The following is a 14,288-nucleotide window of genomic DNA, read 5'->3' as shown; positions in this document are numbered from 1 at the left end:
TTAAAAACCTGATCATCAGCACAATTCATGCTCCTTGCAAAAACTGAGAAAGTAGAGAAAATGTAAAGAAAAAAATAAAAATCTTCCTTAATCTTAACACCAAGAAAGAAACATTTTAATGTCAAGATTTTTATGAAATAAATGTCTTTTGGGGTCAAAGCCTCACTGGCAGTGGTTCTGAGACCTGGACACTGCTTGTACTATAATTAGTCATTTTTAAGGAGCCCTATTTCTGATCCCCTGGTTACTTCCCCAACGTTTCGTATGGTTTTCTTCCCTTTTATGTTTAAACAGAAAGCTGCTGTACATAGAGAATATCAGAGAGCAGATGCAAGCTATATTTTAGATTTCTACAACATTGAAGTGAATTGTAAGTTCAAGGGAATCCAAGATATATGAATTATAAGGCTTCAGAGATACTCCAGATTACATCTAGAGCTGGCTCCCACCCTCAGAGGCCAGTGTGAAGTGGACTCCCAAGCAGCAATTTTCCCTTGACATGCTTAGAGCACTTCGACCAACTTTAGTTTGACTATGTGATGTTTAGTTAGCCATATTTTTAAAATATTGATTTTATATTGAACATTTTGTTAATCTGATGTACTTGTGCCCTCATTGGCCCATGAATATTTAGATGACCTTAATTAATGTGTAGAAAGGAGACAATTTAAAATAAAGTATAAATTACACTTAAATTTTACTGAGTCTGGGCTCTTCAAATGTAGGTTAGTATTAATTTATGTGGATAAAATTTTCATTTATAACATTGAACTGCATACAATATGTATAAAATAGAGGGAAGGCAGGAAATATCCCATTGAGAATTTCTAGTCCAATATATATATGTATGAATGAACTTAGCAAGTAAGGATCAACGATATTTTTCTTAATGGGAGTATCACTGAATAAGCAACGGATAGGATTTCTTATAGGAAATTACACTCAATTCGAAATATTCAAGCATGGATATCTTAGACATAGCAAGCTGTCATTGTATCTCTCTGGTAACCCAATATGGCCTCTTTTATAACAGAAATTTTGGCAAGACCCAGAGAAACTATTCTGTGTCATGTTAAGTGTTTGTGCTTGTGTGGTATAAACAACAAACATGGTTTGTAAGAGCAGATTTTTTTTTTAACGTTTTATTTTTAAAATGCAGAAGTTTTTCTTCAAATAGCATAATCTTGGCAAGCAAAATCCTATTTGGTCTTGAAAGCACAATATCAATTTCTGAAAGGGAAATATAGTAATTATAAGGATTTTCATTTATTATAAACTTAGATTAAAAAATCAATTATTCCTTAAATATAAATAAATTTATTTCAATGTATAATTTAAAATAAAATTGTTATATATTAATACTGATAATACTCTTATTTTTTGTCACAGCAGAAACTACTCATGTGATGCAAAAATATTTTCAGCTTTTGAACTAGATTATAAATTATTGAACAATAATTCTATTTAGTTTTTTTTTTTTTTTTTTTGAGATGGAGTCTTACTCGGTCACCTAGGCTGGAGTGCAGCGGTGCAATCTCGGCTCACTGCAACCTTCACCTCCTGGGTTCAAGCAATTCTCCTGCCTCAGCTAACTGAGTAACTAGGATTACAGGCACGTGCCACTCTGCCTGACTAATTTTTGTATTTTTAGTAGAAACGGGGTTTCACTATGTTTGCCAGGCAGGTCTCTAACTCCCGACCTCAAGTAATCTGCCCGCCTCAGCCTCCCAAAGTGCTGGGATTACTGGTGTGAGCCACCACACCCGACCTCAGTTTACTATTTGTTTATTAAACAGCAAAGTGTCATATCAAAATTAAGTATGTCTCTGTCTCTCATTTGCTGGATCGCTCACTCATTCAACAAATAGAGTGCCCTGTTGGGACTGCATTTAGGCTTTGTGAGTGATACAAAGATATGTTAAATGCTGTCCTTGCTTTCAAAGAGCTTTCAGTCTTAATAACAGATGGACTGGTGACTGCATGACTATCATCCTAAGTAGAAAATGAAGAGAAAAAATGTTTTTATTATCTTTTGCTTTGTGAGAAACCACTACAAAACTTAGTGGCTAAAAATAACAATTTGTTATTTCTGAAGGATTTCAGAAAATCTACTCCTCAAAAAAAGCAATAAGGGCATAGGCAAAATTTGTCAAAATCAATATATTCTGAACTTTTTAAGGTGCTTTCACAATCTAATGAGTGATTATTTAAAAAAAAACATTGAATCTCAATAAGACTAGCAGGCTTTATGGCATTTTAATTTGTCCCATTCATTTGTCCTATTCATATCCCTGTCTCCCCAACACAGGGTAGGCTTGAAAACCAGTAGCTTAAGAATCACAGTGAAAACTAGCTGCCTAGCAGCTGCTGGAAAGGGAAGAAAGAGTGTGAAGTTCATTAAAAGCTCCATTTTCAGGGAATTGCCATTATTTTTCCTGCCTGGTAGTTCCCTAAAAACCCCAATTCTTGGTTGGTCTTTATTTGACCTGATCAGAGCTTGTAAGAATCGCTTTTTCCTCTGGACATTAATTGAAAATAATCAGTGGCAATTGTTTAATATTGCAACTGCCTGAGGCAGCAGTTATAATTGGAATAAACAAGAAGCTGATCAAAACAATTTTTAAAGAAAAAGTGGGGGAAGAAGACATCCATAGAGGGCCCTAGAAAGCTCCAACATATTTGTAGGACTCCAGACACATGTTTCTATGTTACAGGGCTGTGTGAAAACTCAGGAAAGGCCTGAAAAGGCCTTAAACTCTTATCTCTGGCCAAACTCAAAGCTTTGAACAAGCAGAACACGAAGGCTAAGGTGATTTATAAACTGCCAGCCTGAACATTTAGGGTATTTTCCATCACACACACACACACAGGCCTTTGGCAAAGGCTGGGATGCTTTTAGGTCAAAGGTGTTTAACTATTCAATCATTAGTTGACTACTAAGCTAAATGAGCAGAAACTGCAGGATTCACACATGACGAAGAAGACACACTTTACAGAATTTGTCCAGGAAAGTGACTAAGCAAATAAAAAGCATGACAACAAACAGCACCAACAGCAAACCATTGACAGGTAGAGTCTCATTTCCAATGTTGCCATATTATATTATTTTAAATGTCTACTTTTCAATTAACAATTATAAGATATGCAAAAACCACTGTATGCAAAACCATACATGGATAAAAGAGTGGCCAATAGAAACTGTTTCTGAGGAAACCTAGACATTGAACTTACTTAACAATAACTTTGTCTGCTATTTTAAATATATTTAAATAACTAAACGAAACTGTAATGAACTAAGGTATGAGAATGATGTCTCCCCAAATAGAGAATATCAATAAATAGAAATTATTAAGAAGGAGCAAATCAAATTTTTGAGTAGAAAAGTATAAAACAGAAATGAAAAATTTATAGGAGTGGCTCCAGAACTGATCTGAGGTGGGAGAAGAATCCAGAAACTTGAATATAGTTCAATTAGTCTTCAGAACAGGGTGAAAAAGAATGAAGAAAAATGAACAGTCTCAAGACTGTGTTATACCAGCAAGCATGCATAATAGGAATTCTAGGAGTTGAGAGAGTAAAAAAAGACTATTTGAAGAAATAAGAAATGCAAATTCCTCAAATTTGGTAAAAATTATTAATTTATATATTCAGGAAGCTCAACAGACTCTAAGAAGGACGAACTCAAGGAGATCCTTGACACTTAAGTCATATGATAACCAAACTGCCAAAAGTCAAAGAGAGAATTTTTACAGCAGCAAGAGAGAAGTAGTTGACCATGTACAAGAAGTTCTCAATATGAGTAAGCTGACTTCTCATCAGAAACCATGGAGACCAGAAGGCAGTGGGATGACATAGTCAACGTTTTGAAGGAAAAAGACTGTAAATCAAGAATTCTATAGCCAGCAAAACTATTCTTCAAAACTGAAAGTGAAATTAAGGATTAAAAAACCCCAGAATTTGAGACTAGCACATCTGCCCTACAAGAAATAGGAAGGAAATTCCTTTAGGCTGAATGAAAGGAAACTAGACAGTAACTCAAATTCAAACAATGAAATAAAAAGCACTGGAAATAATGACATAGATTAAATATAAAAGCCAGAATAAATGTGCTTTGTTTGTGTCTCTTTTATTTTCTTATCAGATTTAAAATACAGTTGTATGAATACATACATATATAAAGCAATATTAGAAATCTTCATTGATGGGAATATAAAATATAAAGATTTGATTTATTTGCATGACAATAGTACAAAGCAAGAAAAAGCTAACAGCTATATAGAAGCTAAAATAAAAATGAAGCTAAAATATCCACGTTATATTTAGCATGGTTTTCAGTTGGGACTAGGAAATCAGTATTAGGAACTAATTTGCAAGAATTTAATATGATAAAACTTCCTTGGAAAATATTCATTTACTTATTATGAGTGTTCTTTAAAATTCTCTGTACCTCTCTCTAACAACAAAGTCAAGTCATACCATTTTATTTCCTTGATAAATCTCTACTGTTTGTCAGACTGCAGTGAATTCTGAGATTTTCCTCTGTTGAATATCTTGTTGAATAAGGAAATGTCACAACTTAATACTGTAATCTCTTCACTCATTTTTATATACTCCAAGCTTTAACAATACTGTACCAGATTTTTTTTAAAGGAAAGAGAAAAGTGCTTAAGTTACACATTTACTGAGAAAAATATGACTGAGAGTATAGAACTTTAAAGTTCTATAAAGTATAGAACTTTATACCTAGATTTTCTTTTCTTGCAATCTTTAGTTTCCTCACAAAAGTTCTTTGTTTTCCTCCCACAGTAAGGTATTTCCCAAAGGCCTTCCTGAGGAGTACTCAGTAGCTGCCATGTTTCGAGTAAGAAGAAACGCCAGAAAGGAACGGTGGTTTCTGTGGCAGGTTTTAAACCAGCAGAATATTCCACAGGTAAAGTACCATTAGAGTTGTGCTTATTAGTTTTCCTTGTGTGATTAAGCCAGGTGAATTCTTTGAACTGTGTGCACGAATTTGCGAGTCGATCTAGTGCCCAAACAAAGGACGTTTAGAGGGATCGTCAACAAGAAAATGCAAGTATTCTCGTAGTTAGGATGATGGTCTTGCTGAGATCCGTAATATGAGAGTATAGTGGATAACAGAGTGTTAGTTTTTGTTTTTATTTTACTTCTAGGTCCATATTTTGTTTAAAGATGTAAAACTGCCTTCTCTTTACAACTGCTTCATTAACTAATTCCTTCTAACTAACACATTCTTCACCTTCTGTCATCGCTAATGTTATATATTATTTTTAAAGCAGTTCATTGTTTCATTGGACAACTCTTGGTGAATAAAGAGTTGAGGCTTAAATATTTATCCCATCAATAAAAATTTTATGGAACACATGCTATGTGCTAGGTAGTGACAAGAAAAGAGATCTGAAAAACAGAATTTGTATTATCAGGGAGCATAAGGAGTAAGGAGATGACATCTAGGAGAACAACATAGCATAATTATAATACAGTGGAACAAGTGCAGTGGTAGAGTTAAGCTTGGTGTTGGGTGTGGTCAATGGGAGCAGGACAGCTCACCAGAATTGGGGAATGGAGAGAGCAGGAATCTAGGAGAGCATGTAGAAGAGATGGCATTTGGGCTGAAAAGAGGGAATGCTGGCACTCCAGGGAGGGGAGAGGAACCTCAAAATTACTTACTGGCACCATACATTAGTTTTTACTTCTATACGTATCCATTGAAATGTTGTAAATCTTCCCTGATCTTTTAATCTGTTAACACAGCTAAATTTTATGATGAGTAGATCAACCAAGAGTATGTCCTCTCTAAAATGTGTTTTCTCTGTACCTTGCAAAGTGTCAATAGTGAAAGAATTGATCTTAGTTTCCCTACTTAGGGAAATGATCATATTCTTAGTCTTCTTAAATTGGTAACCTTAAATTCCTGTGTTACTAATACAGAGCAATAATTTATATATACTTATAAAATTTTATCTATAATATACATAAATTATGTATATATAAACTTATAAATGGTTCATATAAACACACACACACACACACACACTCTTAGATGTTCTCTTAGGAAGGAGCATATTACATTCACCAGAATGCCCCATTTGTAAACCATTTTGTAGCGGTATTTGCTGTTCTTTTATTTTAACAAACCAGGTGGACACAAGTGTCATCTGAAATATTTTGCTAAGTGCCTCAGTTATACTAATATGCATCTTGAGCTTTTCTTTGTGTGCGTTAAAAATTTTGAACATTGATTTTTAAAACATTTAAAGATGCTTTACATTTTTGCAGATTTCTATAGTAGTTGATGGTGGAAAGAAGGTGGTGGAATTTATGTTTCAAGCCACAGAGGGAGATGTGTTGAACTACATTTTTAGAAATCGAGAACTCCGTCCTTTGTTTGATCGTCAGTGGCACAAACTTGGCATTAGTATACAATCCCAGGTCATTTCACTCTATATGGATTGTAATTTAATTGCAAGGAGACAGACTGATGAAAAGGACATTGTGGATTTCCATGGACGGACAGTTATTGCTACGCGAGTTGCAGATGGCAAGCCTGTGGATGTAAGTTGTGATCTCGGTTGTGAAAGAGAACTAACATTTCTAAGTAAAAAAAAAAAAACTTATTAAAAACATCCTCCTTTTATTACTGTGTAATAGATACCCTTCTCATCAATTTTATTAATTTAATTAATTTGCCATCAGATGTGTGAAGAACAGCTATATTATTTCCAACTATATTTTCACATATATTATTTTCACTCCATTTTATACCCATTTTCTCCAGCCTGGAAATTTAAAATAATTAGGTCATGCCTTAAAAAATTAGATTATTAAAAGTAAAAATTGAAAATATGATACAAAATATAATATTGGTCTTAGCTCATATGTTTTAAATAGAAAGGACTGGAAAAAGCCGAAGTTTAAATTAAATCGTTCCAGATTACCTGCTATTTTCATTCAAGAACAATAGACCATTCATCCTTGAAATAGCAATTACTTTGTATTGCAGACTATTTTTTATAAGCTTATAATGGTTTTTCAGGGTTCTATTGTATGGAAAAACTCACTAAATATATTAGTAGGTCATTTGAAAGAGAAAAATTGCCTAGTAAAACCCTTTTGGATAGAAAGTTCCTTTAAATATTATATTTGAAGCTAACATGATATAGATTTATTATTGATTTTCCTAGAGAACAAGGTCTATAATCTTAAAAAGTTAGATATATTTAAATTTGATGGCTGCACGTTTTCTTAGTCCATTATGTATAAACAGTTTATAGTTTATTTCTTAGAGTTTTTGCAAGAATGGGATCCAGTCTTGGACCTCAGCCTAAGAAGATGGAGTGTTCTTTGTCGTGTGTCTCATTAACTTCTCACCCAAGGATAGAATTGATCCTGGGCTGGGCGCGGTGGCTCAAGCCAGTAATCCTAGCACTTTGGGAGGCTGTGATGGGTGGATGACGAGGTCAGGAAATTGAGACCAACCTGGCTAACACGGTGAAACCCCGTCTCTACTAAAAATACAAAAAATTAGCAGAGTGTGGTGATGGGAGCCTGTAGTCCAGCTACTTGGGAGGCTGAGGCAGGATAATCGCTAGAATCCAGGAGGGGGAGGTTGCAGTGAGCCGAGATTGCACCACTGCACTCCAGCCTGAGTGACAGAGCAAGACTCCATCTCAAAAAAAAAAAAAAGAATTGATCCCACAATTTGAGGCTAAAGAATATCCGGTGAATCCTTATAAAAAGGATATAGGTGAAAACCATGGTATTACAGTGGTTTCATAATTTAATGTGGATTCTTGGTTCATTTGATGATAAATCTGAAGGCATGTCACAATGATGCAGTTATTTTTGGAGACAGTCACTGTTTGAGTTAAACAAACAAAATACATAGTTTTATAAAAGATTCCTGGTTCTACTGAAACTTTGAGTGGATTAATTTTTCTTCATCTCTGTACAAGCTCTGTGATTCATAAGATCTACTATGGTGTGAAAATGTGTTTATTTGGGCTGTGTGTTATTGAAAAAAAATTCTCATGATTGAGTTTATTTCACATATTCCACCTGTGTGTTTTTGTGAGAAAGTGACAAAACTGATATGAAGATTTTTTTTTTCAAATCAACTCAGCATTTTGACAAGCATCAGTACAGATTTAACCTTAAGCATTCTCCTTCTAAAGCACTATATCAGTGAAGCATTCTGAAGTAATGAACGAATAAACAAAGCATAAACTATTCTGACCATGGTTTCAATGTCATGGAACTCAATTAGGTTATAATCCTTTGAAAATTGATCATCTCTCTTTAGTTAAGTAAAACAATTCATATGCAGGACCTGGTACAATGGATGGTACATAATAGGATTTCAATATTTATTGACTATTTTGATAACAGTGGTAATAAATAAGTTTTAGTTAAGAACAATACTAATTAATTGGAGTTCTCATTCTTCATTCTACATAATTCATATGTTACTGCTGGTATTTCATTATACTATGTAAGACAGTGTATTTAAATTTTATAAATAAAAGTTAACCTTAATAACCTTGTGAAAAGTTATAGAACATAAATCATTACATTTCATTTAGTCTCATGATTTTGCATTGTCTGCAAATCTTAGGCTGCTCATGAATCTATAAGATGTCTGGAGTTCTTAATGCATTCTATGAACTGAATTGATTTTGTTCATCTGAAGTGTAAAGTAAAAGTTATAGCTTTTTTCCCCCCTTTTTGCTTTTAAAGTTGGAGTAGAGATTCACCACTAATCACAAATGCCTGCTTTCTATTATTATAGGTTAATTACTATAAGAGTAGAGTTGGGTCTTTCTATATAAAGTACTTATTGACCTCAAAGTAATGCATAATTTAATACAACATTTCAGTGCTCAAAGAATTCAAACAACCTATTTAAGAATTTATTATATTGGTATTTTATCAATAATCAGTACTATTTACTTTTTCTAAGGTGGTGATTTGATCTTGCATTTAAAGGCATGATTATACTTTCCTCGAACTACATTTAATTTCATGTCCAAATGCCAAAAAAAGAGAAATCTGCTAAGCAAATAGATGGAATCAATTATTTTTGTAAAAAGGTTGTTAGCCTTGCTCAGATTATACCAATATAATACAAAAATCAATAGGTTTCAGGCAGAATTCATGAAATATAGATAAATTTTTTCCTTGTTGGTAAGTGAACACCTATTTCAGTGCCTCAAATAGGAGTCTGGAAGTACAAATAAAGCCCTTCTCATCATGTGTTCATGTCTTTGATTTTGTCTTTTCTCCAATTTTTTTATTTTGAAATGGCCTCATTTTGTGGGCATTCTTTATTGTAGTGTAAAACAATAGCTTTTTAAAAATAAGTTCTTCTATGTTATTGTTTGAAACAGCTAGCCAAGGTTTGCAATTGCTTTCATTACCTGATTTCCTTTATCTATAGATCCATCTCTATATCCAACTCTATGTCTCTCAAGTAGTCCATAAAACAATGAATCCTACATTTAATAAAAACATTAAAATATCTACCAGTAATTTATTTATATTAGCTTCCTTTATATTTCCGATTAAATTATTGTAGTTCTTAACTGCCTGAAGGTGATTCTCAAAAAACTAAAGATATTTCTTATTATTAATTTTTTAATAGATTGAACTTCACCAACTTAAAATCTACTGCAGTGCAGACCTCATAGCTCAAGAAACATGTTGTGAAATATCAGATACTAAGGTAAGTTAATTTTCGTCGCTTATGAAGAATGAAGAAAGCTAATTATCTTTTAGTGGCATAGTTTGTAGAGTCCAAATGTAGGGTAGCACTGAGTGTATTCTGCTGAAACCAGGTGAGTAATTTATTCCAAGTAAGAAAGCCTTCATGGTGCTTTCTCATGGTTACTTTCAACAGTTTTAATTCCAGCACTTCACCCTTAATTTTGAGGATAATATATCCTCACTTTGAACTCATTATAACTTAAAAAGAATTTATGCCTTTCTTCCTAAACTACGTTCTGACATCTGCACCATTTCCAGTTACAGAAGTTTTAAATCTGTGATCATACTTGGTTCTCACTCATTTTCCTTTTCTGTCCTGTCACCCATCCTGGCTAGGTTTCCTTTGATGTAGACTTTTCATCCTCATCTTCCATTTTCCTGTTACTGCCAAAGTGCACCTTTACCTCATGTCTGGGATATCAATCATTGTTGGATCAACTGCCTTCCCCATGTCCTTCCCCTTTACCTCGCAGCAAAATCAGAAAAGGCTAAGTCACTGCTTTATATATTCGTTCACTCTCTTCCAGCAAACACTTTATTCAGAAACACTGATCTTCTAAACACGGTGCTAAGGAACAGGGCTAACAAACATGATTAAGGCACATTCCCTACCCTCTCTTTGTGTCTTTCTCTTAAGTGACTCCTGTTGGAAACAAAATATAAATGCAGTTCCTCAGCCTCTCATTCTAAATATTCCTAACCTAACCGTACAACTGTTACTTTCTTATATCAATCTTTCATTACAAGAAAAACACTAAATTCAATACTTTCTATATCTCTCAGTATAAGATAGCCATGTATGCTATCTTATATTACTAAGTATAATTATGTTTGTTTTTAAATTGATTTAAGTACAATTCAGACTCAGTAAGGGAAGTTTTACCTTGATACACTTTTTTATTCCTAATGCTTCATTTGGAGAAAGTAGACAATCATTATTTGATTTATTGACTTACCAACTACTAAAAAAGATAAATGGGACAGAAAGATATTCAAAGAGGGCTAGTTCTAAAAAAAAGTACAGAAAGAACATATGAAAAGTGAAAATAAAAGGTAAAAATGCCTTTTGTTTGGATCTTAGATTTCATAAAAGTTCTATACTTGCCATAGAAAATTATATGAAAATTTTTTCAATAATTTATGATTCAAAAATATTTTTAACTTTTGTAGCTCACTTTGGTTAGTGAAATAAGAATGTAACCAAGTGACTTAAAGAGTAGCTAAGTCTTTCAAATATTATATGTTTTGCTTTTGTAACTTGGCTTTATAAAGCATATCTCCAATCCAGTTCATGTATCTCATTCCAAGTAAAATGCAAGCCAGCCAAATATCTTTCTATAAATATCTGAAAAGATAATTTAGAATGCCAATCTACAGACTTGAAATACCTAGACTTCCTGGAGCTACACATTTAAATCTTAAAGATGTTAATTCTCCAAAAAATTTGTTTTTAGTTATGCTTTTTTGATGTAAGAGTTTTTAAAATAATAACTTTCTCTGATTGAAAAGTAATATAATGATATTTTGATATATCTAAATACTGTATAATTGACCAGTAATCACTGCCCTTTATCATTGTATTAATATAATAGAAACTTTCCACCCGATTTATGAGGAAATTGTTTAAGAAGTATAGGTGATGAATTGGGTGGAATGGTTTGTAATTCAAAGCAGTGACATGATCTCACACATTATGAACAAAAGATTTTTAAATCATATCTTGAAAAGATTATTTGGGAGTTAGTTTTAAAGAATAGAAAATAAGGTAGGAATTTATCTCTAACTATGGAAAAAATAAGAAAAGACTGTATTTTTTGCTGACAATTATTTGGAGGGGATATCACCATTCATTTAATGACTAACAAAAAATAGAAACATACTACCTTTTATGAATATGAATGTACAGTTGGAAAGATAAATAATTATGTAAACGCCATTTACATGCATGTGCTCTACTTCTGATACCAACTGTATTTATTTTCTTTCTTGTTGCCAAATGTTTTGAACTCAGAAATTTTTAATGTAGTTGCTTAAATATCTAATTTTGTCCTGAAATTTCAGCTCACACATGTTTTCTGGTTGTCAATATTTTATAAAACATTTCAAAGGCAACATTTTTAAAAGATCACCTATAAACATGCTTCTTTGTATCTATTAGATTTTCAGTTTCTAAAGCAGTTAAGTTTCATGACTCTAGATGTAAAAAGAATGAAGAACAATTGTTAAGAGAAGGATGAAATCAGTAACATTTGTTGAAAATAAATGAGAAATGTGGTTACAGTTTTAAGGGCTAAAACTGAATATGTGTCAAATCAAAACCAGAGGTTTTACAAGGAGAAGAGTCCTTACTTGTATGTTTGGTGTTGCCTCTAGGCACTTTTTGTGGAGTGTGGACGGGTTTATTGTGTAGCCTGAGACATACTTTTAAAGTTATCTAAATCCTCAGTTTAATATAGTGACTCGGTTATCCAGAGCAAAATTGTGAATTCATAAATGGGTCTTGGTTATCTGACTGGGAAGCCATGAAGTAAGAACTGGCTGAAAAATCATATCAAATCAAATGAGATGAATGAACTGTTTTGGTAATAACCTTGTTCCATTCAAATATAAAATAGTTTTTAGACTTTCAAATTTGGAAACTTGTTATGATAAATAACTAATCGTTAAATCTGGAGAGAGTAGATTTGAAAGAACTAATGGTGGATACAGTAAATAGTTGCAGTATTTCTGGGTGCTGGTTTTGTTACAGTTTTTATTGTAATTATCAAAGAATTCAACTACTACCAAGTTTTTTTTTTTAATTCCTTACTTACAATTTTTTATTTTAAATTCAGGGGTACATTTGCAGGATGTGCAGTTTTCTTAGTTAAACGTATGCCATGATGCTTTGCTGCACAGATCATCAAAATGAATTTTTGTTACAAAAGTTATCTATGTTTACTAGAAAATATAGCCAAATCCATAAAAGAAAATAGATATCAATCATGATTTCAACCACAGTAGATAACCACAGACAATATTTTAGTTTTGTATCCTGAAAATACTCTGCCATGCATTTACAATTTGTGGTATACAAAGTAATGTATTAACTCTCTCCTAGTGCTTTCTCTTCGTGAAATTGCAAATTCAGAGTGGAAAACTATGGTGAGGAGTCTGGTACATGATGCTGAGAGAAAACAATGTGTTTATCCTCTTCAGATTCTCCATTTGGATTAGTTTTTTGAAAAAAAAAAAAAAAGTTCATTGCTTTGTAACCAAATTGCACTTCATGTTGTCCAGCATGCTCTGAACCCACTAGATAAGTATAAAATGCACTACTTGTCTGTTGCAGTGGAGACCTTTTTAATATCTTTAAAGAACAGTAGACTAAAGTATACTTTGATTTAATAAATATTGTCTAAGAGTGTAAAAAGAATTTATTTTCTACTCTATATGTTTTAAAAATTATCTTGTTGAAGGAAACCATATTTTGTAAGTTCAAATTACATGCTTCAACTTTAATTTTTGTTCCCAAAAGATGTATTCACATTAAACACTTCATATTGTTTCATGAAATTCAATTCATATTGTTTGTACAAATTATTTTATTGCTACAATATAATTATTATAAATTATGAAATTTCTATACTTATCAAAAAGTTACCTAATGTAACTTTGTAATTCCTTACCAAGTCCATTATTTTAAATATTTTTCTTGTGTGTTGTCAATATAAGAAAACACATGGGCTCAGGCAGAAAGTGCAAAAGTGTCATAAACATTCTCACACTGGTGTCAACTTTTGGTTAGTAAGAAAGCGGTTCTTGCAGGCAACCTCAGCAACCCCTAGTTTAGTGGGAGCCGGTGTTTGGAACATCAGAATGTTTGGAATTGACCCCATTTCCTAAAGCCTCTTTTTGGATTTTAGTGCCCAGAGCAGGATGGCTTTGGAAATATTGCATCATCATCGGTAACTGCCCATGCCAGTAAAATGTCTTCATATCTGCCAGCAAAGCAGGAACTGAAAGACCAGTGCCAGTGCATTCCAAACAAGGTATGCTAGTTTTAATCTGTGCATACTGAAAGCCACTCCAGACTATGAGCCCAGCTCCTTGAATGTGGCCTCTCTTCACAGAATGTGTCTTGCCCTTCAGTGTTTGTTGAAGTAAATACCCCAGTCGCTGGGGTAGGTTAAGAAAAAGGCATTGGAGATAGGATTTCCTGGATTGTTACCTGGATAGTTTCGAGCCCATCTGAACTTCCTTCCAGGGCGTGAACTAGAATGAATAGAAAGGTGAAGGGAGGAACTACCTGTACAACAGGCAAGTACTGAGTACTTAGCATGTGCCAGGAATAGGCTGAAGTTCTGGGAATTCACAGTTGAAGAAAATATGGTGCCTGCTCTTCAAAAACATACACAAAAATACTCCACATTGTATTTCTTCTTCTGTGTAGACTGTATTTTTCCAGCATCCCTAAATTTTCAACCAGCTGTCTCCATCCACCATAAGTTATTATGGGAATATTTAGA

General features: G+C 33.2%; 1 protein-coding gene across 1 annotated transcript in view; it reads left to right on the top strand.

Annotated features, from left to right (window-relative positions):
* Positions 1-14,288, top strand: part of COL19A1 (collagen, type XIX, alpha 1) — a 339,364-nt gene that overhangs the window by 54,315 nt on the left and 270,761 nt on the right. Inside the window, exons 5-8 of the mRNA XM_011957047.1 lie at positions 4,807-4,930; positions 6,298-6,573; positions 9,659-9,739; positions 13,686-13,811. Coding sequence (XP_011812437.1) covers positions 4,807-4,930; positions 6,298-6,573; positions 9,659-9,739; positions 13,686-13,811 — 607 coding nt within the window. The remainder of the gene's footprint in view (positions 1-4,806; positions 4,931-6,297; positions 6,574-9,658; positions 9,740-13,685; positions 13,812-14,288) is intronic.

Source organism: Colobus angolensis, unplaced genomic scaffold (assembly GCF_000951035.1).
Source record: "Colobus angolensis palliatus isolate OR3802 unplaced genomic scaffold, Cang.pa_1.0 Scaffold431, whole genome shotgun sequence".
Lineage (NCBI taxonomy): Eukaryota > Metazoa > Chordata > Mammalia > Primates > Cercopithecidae > Colobus > Colobus angolensis.
The sequence above is the reverse complement of the archived record's forward strand: the minus strand, read 5'-3'. Positions and strand labels throughout refer to the sequence as shown.